Below are 19,219 nucleotides of genomic sequence, written 5' to 3'. Positions count from 1 at the left end.
CTGAGATCATGACCGGAGCCGAAGGCAGATGCTTAACTGACCAAGCCACGCAGGCGGCCTTGTGTTTCTCTCATTAGACCGGGCTATGCATTCTTTGATGTTAACCTTGATGTTAACTAGCCAAACTAGTACTTGCCAGGTTTCTCCACTGAAAAGTTACTCTTTCTCCCTTTCATTACTCCATTCCTAAATTCAGCCCGCACTTAAGCAGAAGGGAATAAGCTCTACTTCTTGAGGGGGAAGCATCCGCATAAATAATTTGAAATTCTTGCATAAGGAAAACCTGACTCCTCTCCCACATTTATTTATTCACTCATGTGTTTATATCAGCATGAACTTGTGGATATTTATTTTATACTTTGGGTTATAACCCAACGCTATGCTATTTGTTCTCCTCAAATTGCAGCTTTTACCAGCGGGAGCTCTTTCAGGCTGGTTCCTGTTTTCCCTTTGACATTTCACCTCCTTTCATTTTTTGAGCACTTCCTTTGTGTATTTTTCATTTAAAAAACACTTTTAGGGGTATCTGGCTGGCTCAGTCAGCAGGGCAGGCGACTCTTGATCCTGGGGTCATGAGTTCGAGCCTTATGTTGGGCTTAGGGCTTACTTAAAAAGAAAAGAACAGGGGCGCCTGGGTGGCTCAGTGGGTTGAAGCCTCTGCTGTCGGCTCGGATCGTGGTCCCAGAGTCCTGGGATCAAGCCCCATGTTGGGCTCTCTGCTTGGCAGGGAGCCTGCTTCCCTTCCTCTCTCTGCCTGCCTCTCTGCCTACTTGTGGTCTGTCAAATAAATATATAAATAAATCTTAAAAAGAAAAGAAAAAAAAGAAAAGAACACACTTTTAGGAAGCAAAAGAAAACGAAACTATCTTTACAATCCCATCATCCCGACACAACCAGTTAGTATTTTCGTGTTTTGTTGTTCACATTTTCGAAACGTGAGCTTTTTTTTTTTTTAATAATTTTTTAAATTTTTAAATAAACATATAATGCATTATTAGCCCCAGGGGTACAGGTCTGTGAATCGCCAGGTTTACACACTTCACAGCACTCACCATAGCACATACCCTCCCCAATGTCCATAACCCAACAACCCTCTCCCTACCCTCCTTCCCCTGGCAACCCTCAGTTTGTTTTGGGAGATTAAGAGTCTCTTATGGTTTGTCTCCCTCCCGGAAACGTGGGCTATTAAAGAACATACTACTGCACATGATTTCATAAACGTAACTGCCATCTTGGACAATTCTGTAGTGTTGACCAGATGGTGTCAGAACACCTCAAGGAGAGGTCTCTGGAGTCCTACTATGTGCCCTTGACCCGGGCACTGAATCTCTCTGAGCCTGAAGCTTCTCATCTGTAAAACAGGGAAATGATAGTATGTCTTACGGGTTTCTGTGAGAATTTAACCTGGCAGCATAGACAAGGACTCTGGAAATACATGGCCTGAGTATAAATCCTGACCCTGCCACTTCTTAGCTGGGAAAACCTGGGCAAGTTACCTTAGCTCTCAGTATTGTTTGGCTAAATGTGTTCAGCGGTACCCACGGCAAGTGTTGGATGTCAGCTGTTATTATGAACTCTGGATAGACCTCCATGCAGGCATTTTAACCTGAATTTAACTGTACAGTCTACAGTTGTAAATTTAGTCCTTTGGGGTGTTTTTATCAAAGAGGAAGACTTTTTTCTACTTTTCAGCAATTTCCAAACTTTCTTCATACTGATATTTTTTTAGGGACCAAGTCACTAACCCATGCCCGCCCTCCTGGCTGCCCCTAGGTCTTACAGGTTCTCATACTCCCCACTTCTCATGTCTAGCTGGCAGTAATGATTCAGAATAACACACTCTACACTAATGCATATGAGACATATATGAAATGTGGTTAACACCTGCCATGTTTCCCTTGTAAGGCTGTGGGGTCCTCATACTCTTATGACTGCTTCTCTTTCTTGACAATGGAAAGCATATAGGCCTTGCAGTAGGGCAGAGGACAGAATTTTGGACCCGCCACTTACTAGTTGTTTTGCCTTGGGCAAGTATTTTCTTTTTAAGTTATTATTTATTTGTCAGAGAGAGCGCGCACAAGCAAGGGGAGCTTCGGGCAGAGGGAGAAGCAGGCTCCCTGCAGAGCAAGGAGCCCAATGTGGGACTTGATCCCAGGGTGCTGGGAACATGATGTGAGCCATAGGCAGATGCTTAACTGACCGAGTCACCCAGGCACCCCCTTGAGCAAGTATTTTTTAACTTCTCTGTGCCCATTTCCACAAGTGAGAAACTGGATTTTCCTATATTGCAGGATTTTTAAGAGGATTCAACAAGTACATGGGGAAACTTTAATTTATCCAGTCTATTACTCTCCAAATTCGACACGCTGATCCATTTGGAATACTCTGCCCTAATTTGTGTTCAATCTTGTTTCATTCCCTCGTACATCAGTCGAAGGTCCCTCCAGCAACCTCACTGAGAAAACTACTCCCCAGGGACACCTGGATGGCTCAGTCAGTTGAGCATTTGACTCTTGGTTTCAGCTCAGGTCATGATCTCGGGGTTGTGGGACTGAGCCCCACATTGGGCTCTGTGCTCAGTGAGCTGACTGCTTGAGATTCTCTTCTCTCCCTCTCCCCTGCTCACTCTTGCTCTCTCTCAAAAATAAATAAATCAGGAAGGAAGGAAGGAAGGAAGGAAAAAAGAAAAGATAGTGAAAAAGAAAAAGAAAAAGAAAAAGAAAAAAAACTACTCTACCCACTGGGCACTAAGAGGAAAATAGCCAAGGGACTAAGATTGTGTAACCTCAGTGTTTTTCAGATTTATGCTTTTGGAACTCTTTGTTCAAATGAAATCTCTCTTGGAATCTTGATATAAATAAAACAGATTTTAAAAAGGTCATTGTATCAGCATTCCTTTATTTTATAAGTTCACATACATCATTTTATAACACCTATTAAAATGACATTCAGAACCAGATGTTCTTATGACATGTATCAGAAATCCAGGGTTAGAGGTGACAGCTGCAAACTTATCAACCTCAGCATTTGATCCTGCCTGATTTGGACTGTACAGAATCAACAGAATTGTGATTCAGACGGAAAATAACTTAGTATCTCAGCCACTGCTCGTATCTTCATAATAAACATAGGGCAACGCACACCTAAAAACGACCTCGGATACATCATCACACCCGACACGCTACCCTTGCACACTACATGAGCTAACGTCTCTCAGAGCACATGCATACATAGCGACAGACCCTCTGTACAATTTTGTATGATAAATTCACAGGAGTAAATCTATATTCATAAATACTAGTGCAGAACTACATTCTTCCTAGTCTAGGACACCTTTGGGAGACACGAAACAGGCCCAGAAATGGCAAAGGATTTAGACAAAGAACTGTACAGAATGAGCTCCTCGGCCGCGCCAGGAAGGGACTGAGCAACGTCTATCATGAGTACACGCGCTGCTCTACCTTCATGCTCTGCTTGCTGCCAGCTCTCTCTTCCTGGTTGCCTAAGACTCAGGACAAATGCCCTTCTTGGAGAAGGGCCTCCTCCTCCTCAGCTGCCTCTTCCTCCTTTATCAGCTCCAGCAGCTGCAGTAAGCCAGGGGCTGGGCCGTCCTGCGGCAGGGCCAGCTTCCTGCGAAGCGTTCTGCAGAGGGCTCCAGCTAAGATTTGGTCTAGGCGGGCCTGATTCACAACATCCTTCTCAATTACTCCTCTCTCCACCAGTTTCTGTAATAAAGGCTCCAACCTTAGCACGTAAGCAGACAATTTCTCTTCATCCTTCTGGTAAGTGGTCAGATACTTGATCTGCAATTCCCTAGGATTATCAATCACCCCAAATACCTGCTCAAGAGCCTGCAGGCATTCAGCGACTGTAATGAAGGGATTGTCTGTCTTGAGGACACGAATAACATCCAATGCTGGGCCTCTAAGGCTCTCTAGCAATCGCCGCCTTTTCTCCAAATCCGACACCCGCCATGTCTTCATCATCTCAGTAGTATGAAACAGCCAGGATTCGAATTCTTCTTCTCCTGGCTCTGGAGGGTTACTGCCCGAGAACACCCTCAGTTTTTTGTATCTCAGGTACTGCAGAACAGGCTGAAGGGCTTCCTCTAAGGCCCGGGCCAACACAGGGGCCTGCACCTCTGGGATCATGTTCTGGCCTAGGTCAAAAGGGTCGTTTCCATACCCTCGAGCTCTGGTCAGCTCCCCCAGCCTTGTGCCCTCTCCCTCTAAGAATTCATTTAATCTGCTTAACAATTCATTATCCAGGCCTGGGGGCTTAAAGATCACTCTCCAGACACCCCCCTTTCCAGGTATCTCCTTAGGGACCACAGCATGAGTCGTCTCCTCAGTCAGTCCCACCAAGGCCACATTCTTGTTCTCATCCCGCCGGAACATTCTCCCGAGCAGCCTGCACTCGCCCAAGGGCGCCAAACCGGCCCGCAGAGCCTCCTCGATCTCCGCCACCGTGCAGGTCGGGGGGATGCCGGCAACCAACACCGCCCTCCGAGGGTCCACATCCATCCCCCGGCACCAGTCTTCCAAGAGCCTCAGCGTCATGGTGCCCCGAACAACGGATTGACATTCGAATCCGGCCGGGGTAGTGACGCCGCCGCGAGGCACGGCGTTTCTCCGCGGCACCCTCGCTGAGTGCCGGCAACGTCCCGACCCGAGGCCTGCGAGCACAAAGCAGCTGCGTTAGCGGCAGGGTCAGTGACGCCGGACCCGCACCGGCGGGCGACCTCCCAGCCCGCCCCACTGCGACAAGCCGCGTCTCACCCTCTCCGCGGCCTCGCGCGCCCCTCGCCGCTCTCCAGTGTCCGCGCCCCGGACCGTCGCCGGCGCCGCGAGAGGCCGGCCTCTCCAGCACTCGGCGCCACCGGGGGATGGAGGCCCGCGCCGTCGCCGCCGCGAGGCACCGGTGGCCGTGCTGAGCGGCCCCGAAGATGCCCGGACCGCCGCCCACGTGAAGGGAAGCGCCGGGACCCGAGCGGCCGCAGCCCCCACCCCCACCCCCGCCCCCGCCCCCGTCCCCGTCCCCGTCCCCGTACCCGTCCCCACTAGAGCTGAGCCCGGACGCGCGCTGGGAGGCGGTCCTGCGTCGCGACGGGGCGGAGGGTGCGCGCTTCCGGCCCAAGCCGGAAGTCCCGACTGTGGCTGCATCCGGGACGGCGGGCGGGCGGGCCAAACGGGACAGGAAGGTGAGATCCGGGAGCTGCCCGTCTCAGCAGGCTCGGCCAGTGGCCCCTGCCCCGCACTGGGCTCCCGGCGCCGCGAGGCGGAGAGGCCCGGGCCCGGCGCCGCCCGCGCAGCCCTGGTCGGGGTCGCCCGGCGCTGCAGCGCGGCGGGGGGCGGGGCCGGCTGCCGGGGAGGCCCGGGGTGGGGGTGCTGGGGAGCCTCTCGGCCCGGCGCGGGTGACACCGGCTGGGGCTCCGGCCGCAGCGACAGGGGCCGGGCCGCCGCGTGACTGGCCGCAGTCACGCTGTGCTTAATCACAATTAGCTTGTGCTCCAGGCTGGCGGCGCTCCCATTTCTCCCAGCCGGTGACCCCGGGGATTTCTCTTATGGTGGCTTTCTCTGAAATGCCAAAACCACCCGAATATTCAGAACTGAGTGACTCTTTAACGCTTGCCGTGGGAACAGGAAGATTTTCGGGACCACTGTAAGTGTTTAAGAGTTACTGTCTTAACGTGGGGGCTCCGACATCGGTTTGACTTGTAGAATCGAGTGTTCACGTCCACAACAGTGCTGTTAAGGCAGAAACTATTTGGACCATAAAGGTGAAGTGTTCCTTAGGAAACCAGTTTAATTCCAGTTTCTCAAGGGAAGGTGTGCTGGACCTATTTAAGCCGGATACAGAGATTTATTTATTCTGTGGGGCTTACATAAAAAGTACTCTCAATATATGCTGAAACTTTACTTTCTCTTAACTATTACGTAAAGCAACAAGCTGTGCATTGTTTACATTTCTTAGTAAATGTGAATTTAGTAATTTCAAACGTTAAATGCACTATTGGGGAGTCGTTGCTAGGACAGCATTACTAGACCCTAACTTTTTTTTTCCTTTTTCTTTTCTTTCTTTCTTTCTTTTTTTTTTTTTTTAATTTGAAGGCACAGAGCATGGAGAATGATGAACTTCCGTCAGAGGATGGGATGGATTGGAGTGGGATTGTATTTGTTAGCAAGTGCAGGAGCGTTTTACTATGTTTTTGAAATCAGTGAGACTTACAACAGGCTGGCTTTGGAACACACTCAGCAGCACCCAGAAGAGCCCCTTGAAGGAACCACATGGACACACTCCTTGAAAGCTCGGTTACTCTCCCTGCCTTTTTGGTTTTGGACAGTTATTTTTCTGATACCTTATTTACAGATGTTTTTGTTCCTTTATTCTTGTACAAGAGCTGACCCCAAAACGGTGGGCTACTGCATTATCCCCATATGCTTGGCAGTCATTTGCAATCGCCACCAGGCATTTGTCAAGGCTTCTAATCAGATCAGCAGACTACAACTGATTGATACGTAGAATCGGTCACCATTTTTTCCATACCGTTACAAAACTGCCACTACCGTCTGGAGCCTGGTCACAAGACGGCAGTTTCTTCACAGATCTCAGGAAGTTGTGGTGGGGCAGAGGCTTTCTAAAAAGTGTGACTAGGGGGCTATCTTTATCTGAATAATAATGAATTTTTAAGTTGAAGCCTGAGATACAGTACTACAAAATCATGTTGATGACTTCAGATTTTGGAAGTAAAATCGTGTCTGTTATTTGCATTCTCTAGAAACTTGAATAAGTACCTGAACTCCTATTTTTATTCTACTGTGCAACATAGTGATGATTCATAAATTTTTCCTTTGGGGAAAAAAATGAGTATGAACATTTCCATTGTGCTTAATGTAAAAAGGTCCAAACATGGTCATAAAGTTTAAATTTTATACAATTAACTTGGCTTGCTTTAGAATTCTTCAAACTAAAACACCAGTTCAGCGTGTTGTAACTAAGCCAACTGTTTCTGCTTGCTTGCTCTCAGTTTGTGAGAAATTGGTATAAAGTTACTGAGGTGATGGCTGTCTTGATAAGCAAAATTTGTGCTTCCTTTTGGTAATGCTGTCAGCATTATCAGCGTTATTAATGCTACTAGTTTTTAAAAGATTACTTGGGAAGAAACTAAATGTTTGAAAATTGAGAAATCTTAACACATAGATGATGGAAACAAGGTGTTCAGTGGAAATATTTAGTCTGGTCCCTGTCAGATGTGTGTGACACCCTTCTAAAATACCACTAGTTGTCATCCTTCTGATTTTCTTTTCTGGCCTAAGGTCCAGTCTTCAGGTCTTCAGGCAACAGGTGATTTGCATGAAGATGTGATCTGTGTGCTTCTTCCTTTGCATTTGTACTTACTACCTCATGTCTGGTACCAATACAAATAACTAAAACATGGAAATATCAGATTTTAGGATTTTTTTTCCTTTTTTTTTTCTGGGCGGGATCAAGATGTATTTTTATATAGTTGTGTCATTAATACCAAGGCAGTGTTTTACACTGATAGATTTTAATAATCATAATCTTTTTTGGTGCTTATTCTTTTGGGCTCTGTTCTAAGAGGTTGACATGAATTAACTCATTTAATCCTCTCAACAACCCTAAGAAAACAGTTATCCAGATTTTACAGATAAAGCCACTGAGGTAGCGAAGTACAGTAACTTGCTTGTTCAGGTCACACACCTGGGAAGCAGCAGAGTGAGAGGTATGACAGGCATCTGATGCCTTTGTCCTAACCACCGACCTGCAGGGCTTTTCACAAATGACATGTGTTTCATGGTGCTGTCTGCGGGGCCATGCCAAAGGATGGAAATGGCATTGAAAGTTTTTTCTCGTATGAGCTACTGAAAACCTAAAAGTGTTCTAACAACCTCGGCGTTCAAGTCTGACTTGACTAGAATGGAAGGCTGAACGTTCCTTTACTTGAAAGAGCAGGTACCTTTGTAACTCAAAAGCAGCGGGTAATCTCCAGGTAACCTTCTCCAGGTAACCGATCTCACTTTCCCTTTACTTCTTCCAGAGGTCTGGTGACTGAAACGCTACAGTTTTTGATACAATGCGTGGACTGTCCACAGTAGTTAGCAGCTTGAAATACCCGTTTCTGTGAGGGTCAGATAACCAAATCTCTTGGCATCTTTTGAGTACTTAACTAGTAGTATGCATGCTGCCGTCATTGTTTTCTGAGTGATTTCCATCTTTCTTCACAACAGGCCTGTGAGGCAGGTACGTGCTGGTACTAGTGCCATTTTGCAGAAGAGGAAGCACAGGAATTAGTAACTTGCCCGTGGTCACACAGCAAGGACGTGGAAAAGCCAGGATTTGAACTCAGGATGTCTAGCTTCAGATCCCCCGGCCCTATCACCTCGTTATACTGCTTTGCAGAAGAAAGGATAATTTGAGGAAAATCACTGAGCGGTTTCTGATTTGATTTGATTAGTCAGGAGGCAGTGGTAGTTTGAAAATGATTGATTTAAGACAATTTCAATTTTTTAAATTTTGTAAATGGTTGATATAATGCAAGGTTTGTGAGTCTATCACTTGTCTTATAAAGTAGTAATCTTTTTCATTAAAGTAGACTTTATCTTTTATTATTTATTTATTTAGTTAGTAAAGATTTTATTTATTTATTTGAGAGAGATCACAAGTAGGCAGAGAGGCAGGCGGCGGTGGGGGGGGTGTGGCAGCGGGGAAGCAGGCTCCCTGCTGAGCAGAGATCCTGATGCGGGGCTCAATTCTAGGACCCTGGGATCATGATCTGAGCCGAAGGCAGAGGCTTTAAACCACTGAGCCACACAGGTGCCCCGACTTTATCTTTTATATTTCAAATTTTTAGTATTTGGGGATTTAGAAAGTTCTCGGTCCATCTCTATCTTTCAAGAGCAGATTGCCTTGGTAGTAGAAGTATTAAAATAGAGTGGGAGTAATTCAGTACTTCCAAATGTAATTACTAAGTTTCAGATTGCAGGATTAATGTTTTTGATTATTTAGGAATTAATTACCCAAGTTGTGAATTATTCCTATTTTGTCTGTGGCTATTTGATAGTTCAAAGCAGGGCGGGTGGGTGGCTCAGCCAGTTAAGCGCCTGCCTTCAGCTCAGGCCATGATCCCAGGGTACTGGGATTGAGTCACACATTGGGCTCCCCGCTTGGCGGGGAGCCTGCTTCTCCCTCTCCCTCTGCCTGCCACTACCCCTGCTTGTGCTCACTCTCCCTCTGTGTCAAATAAATAAATAAAATCTTAAAAAAAAATTATAATAGTTCCAAGCATTCTTTGTAGAGGGAAAGGTGAAATTAATCCAGCGGTTAGGTTGAGGGGGAGGTTAAGCTGATGGAGAGGAAACCTGTGTATTATATCAAGTTATTGATTTCATATTTACATCACAGTACAGTAAGCAGTGAGTACAGGATTAGATAAATGGAAATATAGGAAGTGCTTCAGGGATTTTAGGGAAAGGACAAGCATCCTAGAATTTATAATTGAATAATATCTGCTTCCAGCAATAAGAAAAACAGTTAATATCCCCTAGTTGCTTAATTTTTCCCCCTAGTTGCTTAATAAGTCACCTTATTTGCAACCACATCTGAAATGAAGTAAAACCTGTTGTGTGTTTTTCATGGAAATATGCCAGATATTTTATTATTGTTTTTGAATGTGCCAGGATAGAGAATAGATAATTAAATTGGAGAAACATCTAATTCTTGGAGCTTTAGTCACTATGTTACTTTTCTAATTTTAAAGATGCCACCAGTTTTTTTATTTTATTTTTTAAAAGTGGGGGCAATGGAGAGGGAGAGAGAATCTCGAGCAAACTCCACACTGAGCCCAATGGGCCTGATCTCGCCTGAGATCATGACTTGAGCTGAAATCAAGAGTCAGACGCTTAACCAACTGAGCTGTTCCTGTGGCAGCTTGAGATGATCTGGGCAAGCAGCACTGGGAGCCCCACGAGGGGCCTATCAGGCCCTCCACTCCAGGGGCAGTGTCAAGTGTGGGCATGATCATACATAGACTGTAGGCGGCTGCCTGCCAGAGGCCAAGTTCAGGAACAAGGTGTATTTTCTGGCTCCAGTTCCTCCCTTCCAGATTATTCTGAACCAGATTATTATATCAGGGTTTTGCCTCCCACTCTACCAAAACTTCCCTATTGTCAAGAGGTCACTGGTCACTTACACATAACCCAATGGTCAAGACTCACCCCTTGTCCTTGAGATACTTTCTTCAGTTGGTTTCTGGATCACTGCTGTCCAATAGAGCTTTAGTGGTGATGGAACTGTTTTATATCTGTACTGTCCAAATCAGTAGCTACTAGCTGCATGGAATGAGCCCTTGAGATGTGGCTAATGTGACTGAGGAACTGAATTTTAAATTTTAATTAGTACAAACAGCCACATGTGGCTAGCAGCTACCTGATTTTACTCCAGTTCTAGACTCTTCCCTGGTTTGCCTTCTTCCTCTTCAACTTTTCCTGTCTCCTTTGCTGGCTCCTCCCTGGGGCTCTGCCCAGTTTCTGAATGTTGACATCCCCCAGTTCTCATCTCTATACTTAATCCCCTTGGTCATCCTATCCTGGTTTATGGCTTCAAGTGCCCAAATTTATATTACTACCTTGCAGATCTCCTGAGCTCCAGACTTGGATATCCAACTGCCTGTTTGGCATTTACTAAGATGTCTTACCAGGCATCTGAGATTTAACCTGTCCAAAACCAAGCTCCTCATTTCTTTCCGCACCAAAATCTGCTCAAGTCCCCTCTAAGTCTATCAAACAAGTGGCAAGAGATTCTTTTAAAATGTTGTTTCTCTCAAAACCCCTCCTATAGCTTCCCTACTGTAAATAAAACTCAAAGTTCTTAACATGGCTTGCAAAGTCCTAAATAAGTGGCTCTTGACCATTTTCTTCATTTTCTACTATTCTCTCCACCCCTCATTCCACTCTAGCCTCACCGATCTTCCTGATGATTCTAGAATGTACCAGAAAAACCTGTTTCAGGGCTTATGCTCTCAGTGTATGTTCTGGCTGGTTGCTCAGCCCTGGCCAAGGCTCTATCACTGTCTTCAACCCTTTGCTCAGTTGTCAGCCTTATGAGGCTGCCTCTGACCAGCCTATTTAAAATTAAGCATCCTCCTTCCCTGTTTTTCTCCACAGCACTTAACGTCACATGACATGTTACACATTTTATCTAAACTCCATGAGGGCAGGGATTTTGTCTCTTTACTCTTGTATACCCTGTGCCTAGAACAGTGCCTGGCACACAGTAGGTGCTCATAATTATTTATTACATGAGTAATAATTGATTTTTACTGCCACTAATACCTCTTTCATTAGACTGTAAAGCAATCTGGTTTGCTCTCCAGAGAACATAAAGGTTAAAGTTAACATTTTCTACTAAGTGCAAAGTCCCATCTGTCACATGTTCAAGATAAGTTTAGTGGTTAAGCTTTCTAAGGTTTCAGCACGTAGTGATACAGTCTTTCCTGATACAGTCTTTCCGAGGCCAAGATTTAAATGGAGTCCATTTATTTTTGCCAGCAGTTATGATGTCGGTTGTCTTGGGATGTTCCTTATTCATGCAGGAAAAAAAAAAAAACCCAAAACATAAACCATACTTACAAACAAGGTTTGAGGGGGTGAGATTAGAGCCTTGACCAATTCTCAAGTTACAGTCATGAAGATAACAGTTTTCTGAACCACCTAACATCAAGTGTCATGCCGACCTCTTAGAGCTACAGCCCACCACTGTGGCACTCTGGAGTTTAAGGCAATATCTTGGCCCCATAAATGGCTCACTTAAAAATCATAATGTGTTTTGAGAAGTTAGTTCCATCTCCAGCAGAATTTTTGGCACTGGAGTAAATTTCTGTTTTTCTTTTTGCATTGGAGTTAATTTCTATTTAAAATTGTACCCCGATGGCCTTGTTGCTGCCCCAATGTGAGCTGCTACTTTTTAAATAGAAGTTTACATTCTAGTATTCACTGTTCCCTGGGACATGTCTTTAAATAGAGCAATTCTGATCCCAAAGGTCACCTGAGAACTGGAAGAGTTAGGGCAACACTATAAAATTCATTTTATACTTTGAGAATAATGCACTGGCAAGAGGGCATCTTTTTCAAGGTTAAAACTAGGCACATCGGGGGCACCTGGGTGGCTCAGTGGGTTGAGCCTCTGCCTTCGGCTCAGGTCATGATCTCGGGGTCCTGGGATCGAGTCCCGCATCGGGCTCTCTGCTCTGCAGGGAGTCTGCTTCCTCCTCTCTCTCTCTGCCTGCCTCTCTGCCTACTTGTGATCTGTCAAATAAATTAAAAAAAATTAAAAAAAAAAAAAAAAACTAGGCACATCGGTTTTAGAAACACCTTTTTTTTTTTTTTAAAAAACAGTGTCCTACCTCACATTAGCGCACTTTCCTTACCTCTATAGAAGTCATGTTCTTCTCCCTTTTCTGACAAAGTAGTAGTCAGATGGGAAATGTGGATTTTTATTTTATTTATTTAAAAGATTTTATTTATTTGACAGAGAGTGAGCATGTGCACAAGTGGGCACAGCAGCAGTCAGAGGGACAGGGAGAAGCAGGCTCCCCGCTGAGCAGGGAGCCTGATGCAGGGGCGGGGTCTCTATCCTGGGATCACGACCTGAGCCAAAGACAGATGCTCAACCAACTGAGCTGCCCGGATGTCCCTGGATTTTTTTTTTTTAATTTTTTAAGATTCTTAGAAGATTTTTAAAAAAAGAATTTTAAAGATTTTTAAAAGATTATTTATTTATTTATTTGAAAGAGAGAGAGTGTGTGCAGAGGGAGGGGGAGAATCTTAAGCAGACTCTGCACTGAGCGTGGAGCCCAACACAGGGCTCATCCCATAACCCTGAGTTCATGACCTGACCCAAAATCAAGAGTCAGCTGTCGACTGAGCCATCCAGGCGCCCTGATTTTTTATTCTTTCCTTTTTTTGAGAGGGACAGGAAGAGAGAAAGTTATTTTTTGTTTTTTTTTTTAAGATTTTACTTATTTGACAGACAGAGATCACAAGTAGGCAGAGAGGCAGGCAGGGGCGTGGGAAAGCAGGCTCCCCGGTGAGCAGAGAGCCCCATGCAGGGCTTGATCCCAGGACCCTGGGATCATGACCTGAGCCGAAGGCAGAGGCTTTAACCCAATGAGCCACCCAGATGCCCCTGAGAGAGATTCTTAGGCAGGCTTCATGCCTGCTTAAGAATATATATATATAATATTAATATTCTATTTTTATTTAATTGACTAGAGCCAGACTTGGGGCTCAATCTCATGACCCTGAGATCATGATCTGAGCCAGAATCAAGAGTCAGACACTTAACTGACTAAGCCTCCCAGGCATCCCTTTGTTTTGGTTTTTAAGTCTAGATTTGTTAAATTTTTTTTTCATTTCTTTTTTTTTTTTTAAGATTTCATTTATTTATTTTACAGTCAGAGATCACAAGTAGGCAGAGAGGCAGGCAGAGAGAGAGGGGGAAGCAGGCTCCCTGCTGAACAGAGAGCCCGATGCGGGGCTCGATCCCAGGACTCTGAGATCATGACCTGAGCCGAAGGCAGAGTCTTTAACCCACTGAGCCACCCAGGCACCCTAGATTTAATTTTTGCCCTGAATTACTTACATGGCAAATGTTTTAAACTGTTAATATGGCTGGTATACCCTTATTAAATTTAAAGTATAATTTTTTCAAATTAAAAATTGAGGTGCCTGGCTGGCTCAGTCAGTAGAATATGTGACTGGATCTTTGGGTATAGAGCTTACTTAAAAAAAAAAAATCGGGGTGCCTGGGTGGCTCGGTGGGTTAAGCTCTGCCTTCAGCTCAGGTCATGCATGGTCTAAGGGACTTGGTATCAAGCCCTGTGTCAGGCTCTCTGCTCAGCGGGGAGCCTGCTTCTCCTCTCTCTCTGCCTGCCTCTCTGCCTACTTGTGATCTCTCTCTGTCAAATAAACAAATAAAATCTTTTTAAAAAATTTAAAAATAAATTAAATAATTTGACAGTTTCAATAACTTTTGAAGAACAGTAACTTTTTCTGTATTTGTGTAGAAAAATACAAAATATGTTTCTTTAAAATGCAGAGAACAAGAGTGTACAGTGAAAAGTCTCTCCGTTATTCCCAACCCAACCCCCTCTGCTCAGCAGAATTCTGGCTATCCTTTTAGATACCCCACGTGTATCTAGCCAATATCCTCCATGAGTAGCATTCTACACGCTGTTCTGTATCTTGCTAGTTTTCATTTACCAGCACATCCTGGAGATTGCTCTTTAGTACACGGAGCTACAGTTTGGTCTTTTTAAATAGCTGTGCAAGGGCGCCTGGGTGGCTCAGTGGGTTAAAGCCTCTGCCTTCGGCTCAGGTCATGATCTCAGAGTCCTGGGATCGAGCCCCACATCGGGCTCTCTGCTCAGCGGGGAGCCTGCTTCTTCCTCTCTCTCTGCCTGCCTCTCTGCCTACTTGTGATCTCTGTCTGTCAAATAAATAAATAAAAATCTTAAAAAAAAAGATTTAAATTGCTGTGCAAAATTATTACATTAATATTCTATTTTTATTTAATTGACTAGCATCTTAAGAATGGACATTTAGGTTCTATTTTTATTTAACTAGAGTCTGCAAGTGGACCTTTAGGTTCTTTACGTCTTATTACTAAGGATGATGCTACAATGAATAGTGCTGTAAATAGATCTGTGCACGTGTGTGCTATTATCACTGGATACATTTCTATAAATGAAATTGCTCAGTCAAAGAACAATACCTCTAACATTTTGACAGAAGTGCCCACTTGGCTTTCAAAGAGCTTGTATCAAATCATACTCTCACCATCAGTATTGTATACCCCTCACATCCTTTCCAGTTCAACATTGCATCAAAACTTTTGATCTTTTAGTCTGAAAAGTAGGAAATGGTATTACATTGTGACTTTGATTTTATTTGAAGTAGCACTTTTTTTCATTTAAAAGCCATGTGGATTTCTTATGTTCTTGCCATTCCCTTCCTTTGCCCACTTCTATGGTCTCTCTGATTGGTATACATGAGATCTATAAAAGGCAATAATTCTTGTTATTTGTGCTGAAAATACAAAATACCTTTTCCTTGTTAATAAAATGTTCCAAATTTTTCGTTACGCTATAATTACCTTTATTAACCTCTTCTATTATGGTTTCTGTATTTTAACAAAATCTTGCTCAGGAAACCTTCCTCACTCTGAGACTATAAAAACCATTACTCCATTTTCTTTTCATAGTTTTGTGCTTTTGTTTTTTCATTAAAAATCTTGATTCTAGGGGCCCCTGGGTAGCTCAGTCTGTTAAGCATCTGCCTTTGGCTCAGGTCATGATCCTAGGGTCCTGGGATAGAGCCCAGCATTCTCCCTCTCCCACTCCCCCTGCTTGTATTCCCACTTTCATTGTCTGTCAAATAAATAAATCTTAAAAAAAAAAAAAAAAAAAAAAGGCTCCACACACAGCATGGAGCCCAATGCCAGGCTTGAACTCATGATCCTCAGATCAAGACCTGAGCTGAGCTGGAGTCAGATGCTTAACCAACTGAGCCATCCAGGTGCCCTTTGATGAGGATTTTACATGAAATATCCAGGAAATAGGGGTACCTGGGTGGCTCAGTGGGTTAAGCCTCTACCTTCGGCTCAGGTCATGATCTCAGGGTCCTGGAATCGAGCCTCTCTGCACAGCAGGGAGCCTGCTTCCCCCTCTATCTCTGCCTGCCTCTCTGCCTACTTGTGATCTCTCACTCTCTGTCGAATAAAAAAAAAAATTAAAAAAATATATCTAGGAAATAATTATCACAAAATGATTATAATCAATTTCCTCAAACATGTAAATTTTACTTGTAACTGTCCCCTGCTACATTTATGGCAATAGTTTTGAATTCTGCAGTGCTCAACTACCCCACACTAAGTTCAAACAGGAATTTCTTATAAACATTTTATCATAACATAGTGATTGACAATTGAGTTAAAAAGTCTAGGTTTTCAGGATATCTTATACATGAATGCTATTTTATATACATAAGATATTCTATATTGGTTCAGATTGAACAATTCCACTGAGAAATAGACTTATCTTTAATAGGCTGAATAGGAACTAGTATTAAAGTACTATACACTAAACTGAGGGCCACAGATGTTTCCAACGGATTTTCTCATTTGGAAGGAAACCTAAACTTTATTTCCTTTGAAAGTGCAGCCTTCTCAAATTAAAAAAAAAAATTTTTTTACTATCAATTGGGATTTTTTAGAAAAAATTTAAAAAATTCTGAGTAGCTGGGACGCCTGGGTGGCTCAGTTGGTTAAGCAGCTGCCTTCAGCTCAGGTCATGATCCCAGCGTCCTGGGATCGAGTCCCACATCCGGCTCCTTGCTCGGCGGAGAGCCTGCTTCTCCCTCTGCCTCTGCCTGCCATTCTGTCTGCCTGTGCTCGCTCTCTCTCCCTCTCTCTCTGACAAATAAATAAAATCTTAAAAAAAAAAATTCTGAGTAGCTAAAGTAATTCTAATTATTACATATATTCACAAAGGATTATTCATAATATTCATAAAGGAATAATTCAAATTCATTTCCTAATATGAAGGGGGAAATATAGGGGGCTAGATGCCACTGAAACACCTAGCTGGTGGGCCTTACATTGTCTAGGAAGCCAGAAGTCTGGAGGAAATGTTTAAGTTGAAACCTAAGGGCCGGGAAGAACTAGACAGGCAAATGAGGTCACTTGGCTGAGATCTGAAAGGCAACTAGTTGCAGAAGCATAAATCCTCTGAGTATGAACACTATCTCTAAATGGGATAAAACTGATTCCCTCCCACATTCTTTTCCCATTTCCTCCCATTTCTTTTTTTTTTTTTTTTAAGATTTTTATTTATTTATTTGATAGAGAGAGACACAGTGGGAGAGGGAACACAAGCAGGGGAAGTGGGAGAGGGAGAAGCAGGCTTCCCGCTGAGCAGGGAACCAGATGCGGGGCTCGATCCCAGGATCCTGGGATCATGAAGAAGGCAGATGCTTAATGACTGAGCCACCTAGGCGCCCCATTTATTTTTTTCAAAGTAAATTTTCTTCCCAAGTGATTTTTAAAAATTTTTGTTTATTTGGGGGTGGGAGTGGGTAGGGAGACAGAGGAGAGATAGGGGAGGGGCAGAGGAAGAGGAAGAGAGAGAATCCTAAGCAGGCTCCAAGCCCAATGCAGAGACCTATGTGGGACCTATCTCATAACCCTGAAAGCATGACCTGAGCTGAAATCAAGAGTTGGGAGGCTTAACCCACTGAACCACCCGGGTACCCCTTCCCAAGATTTTTTTTTTTTTTTTTTTAAAGTAAGCTCTATGCTCAACACGGGGCTTGAACTCATGACTCGAGATCAAGAGTTGCATGCTCTACCAACTAAGCCAAGTACTGTTTTTCCCAAGTGATTTTGTAAAAAAAATCTTCAAACTTCCTAACTTACAAACAATAGCAATCTATTATAATAGGCTCCATGAAACTCTATTAAGTAAGTATTTCTTGGGGCACTTGGTGACTCAGTTGAACATTTGACTTCGGCTCAGGTTATGATCCCAGGGTCCTGGGATTGAGCCCCACATCGGGCTCTCTGCTCAGTGGGGAGCCTGCTTCTCCCTCTCCCTCTGCCTGCTGCTCCACCTGCTTGTGCTGTCAAATAAAAAATCTTAAAAAAAAAAAGTATTTCGTGGTACGCCTGGGTGGCTCAGTTGGTTAAGTGACCAACTCTTGGTTTGGGCTCAGGTCCTGATCTCAGCGTGGTGGGACTGGGCCCCAAGTCGGGCTCCCCGCTTGGCACAGAATCTTCTTCAGATTCTCTCTCGCACTCCCTTTGCCCCTCCCACTCATGTGCTCTCTCTCTGGAATAAATATATCTTTAAAAAAAATACACATTATTTCTTAATATAACACAAAAGCCCTTCTAGAAAAACGATTTGTTGCATATGTCCATATATTCCACATTTTACACTCCATGCCTCACAGTATTTATCTAAGTCTGGGGTCAAGCTTATTTTTAGCTAGTACCCTGAGGCTGACTTTCCTGTACAAAAGTAAATTCAAAAGAAATTCAGAGATTAACTGTCTTGCTTGCCTATGGCTTATGTCTGTACCCTTAGAAGGCAGCAGATTAGAAAACCAGGCAAGCCATTTCTTCTATATTGGTCCTTCACACTGGTATTTTTTGTCACACATGTACCTCACGTATCAAGAAGGCAGTATTAGAGTTAGAATTCAGTATTACAATTAAGGAAAAGATCAATCAAACCTATAACCCAGACCTCAAAACACTGGACTGTAAGAGCAAATATCTTGAAATTTATTCTTTATAAATATATTTACTAAACAAAGAAGGAAACAAAATATTCAGGAGCAAAGCTCAGCTACTGCTTTAAAAATAGGAACTATTTTAGGGCACCTGGATGACTTAGGTCATGTGATTATTGAGTTCAGGATCATGAGTTTGAGCCCCACGTTGTGTGTGGAGGTTACTAAAAAAATATTATAATCAACTTTTTTAAAAGATTTTATTTATTTATTTGACAGACAGAGATCACAAGTAGGCAGAGAGGCAGGCGGGGCGGGGGGGGAGCAGGCTCCCCACAGAGCAGGGAACCCTACATGGGGCTCAATCCCAGGACCCTGGGATCATGACCTGCGCCAAAGGCAACCACTAAACTGACTGAGCCACCCAGGTGCCCCAAAATAATAAACTTTAAAAAAGAAAGAAATTTAAAAATATATCAATTATTTTAACTATGCTGGCAAGTTTTTTTTTTAAAGGATTATACATAGAAAAAGATTGTAAGTCAATAGCTGAGTAGAAATGCCAATATTAGAGACATTATCACAAACTACACAAGGAAATTTCTATTTAGAAAACATTTTCTAGGGGCGCCTGGGTGGTTCAGTCAATTAAGCATCTGCCTTCGGCTCAGGTCATGATCCCGGAGTTCCAGGATCAAGCCCGGAATTGGGCTCTCTGCTCAGCAGGGAGTCTGCTTCTCCCTCTGCCCCTTATCCCCCTTGTGCTGTCTTTTCCCCTCTCTCAAATAAATAAATAAAATCTTTAAACAAACAAACATACAAGAAAAAAACCCCAAACGTTTTCTAGCTGCTTTTTTTTTTTTTTCCCTATTTGGTATTGCCTTGGTTACATAAATGCACTTAAGTGGAAG

At 43.7% G+C, this 19,219-nt stretch overlaps 2 protein-coding genes across 3 annotated transcripts; one reads left to right on the top strand and one right to left on the bottom strand.

Annotated features, from left to right (window-relative positions):
* Positions 1-2,878: 2,878 nt before the first annotated feature.
* Positions 2,879-4,906, bottom strand: MOAP1 (modulator of apoptosis 1). Its single transcript, XM_032837395.1, has 2 exons — positions 4,779-4,906; positions 2,879-4,675 (listed from the first exon to the last, which is right to left on the bottom strand). Exon 2 carries the CDS (start codon positions 4,557-4,559, stop codon positions 3,510-3,512), a length of 1,050 nt encoding a protein of 349 aa, XP_032693286.1. The 5' UTR covers positions 4,560-4,675; positions 4,779-4,906; the 3' UTR covers positions 2,879-3,509.
* Positions 4,907-5,117: 211 nt separating this feature from the next.
* TMEM251 (transmembrane protein 251) lies at positions 5,118-7,441 on the top strand. Of its 2 annotated transcripts, none has more exons than XM_032837307.1 (2): positions 5,118-5,200; positions 6,111-7,441. In XM_032837307.1, exon 2 carries the CDS (start codon positions 6,127-6,129, stop codon positions 6,520-6,522), a length of 396 nt encoding a protein of 131 aa, XP_032693198.1. In that variant the 5' UTR covers positions 5,118-5,200; positions 6,111-6,126; the 3' UTR covers positions 6,523-7,441. The 2 variants fall into 2 exon arrangements, with proteins under 2 accessions (XP_032693198.1, XP_032693197.1); XM_032837306.1 differs by lacking the exon at positions 5,118-5,200 and adding an exon at positions 5,421-5,661.
* Positions 7,442-19,219: the final 11,778 nt, after the last annotated feature.

The sequence above is a fragment of the Lontra canadensis genome, unplaced genomic scaffold (genome assembly GCF_010015895.1).
Source record: "Lontra canadensis isolate GAN:19392208 unplaced genomic scaffold, GSC_riverotter_1.0 scaffold98, whole genome shotgun sequence".
Taxonomy (NCBI): Eukaryota; Metazoa; Chordata; class Mammalia; order Carnivora; family Mustelidae; genus Lontra; species Lontra canadensis.
Note: the sequence above shows the minus strand (reverse complement) of the source record. Positions and strands in the feature narration are given on the sequence as shown.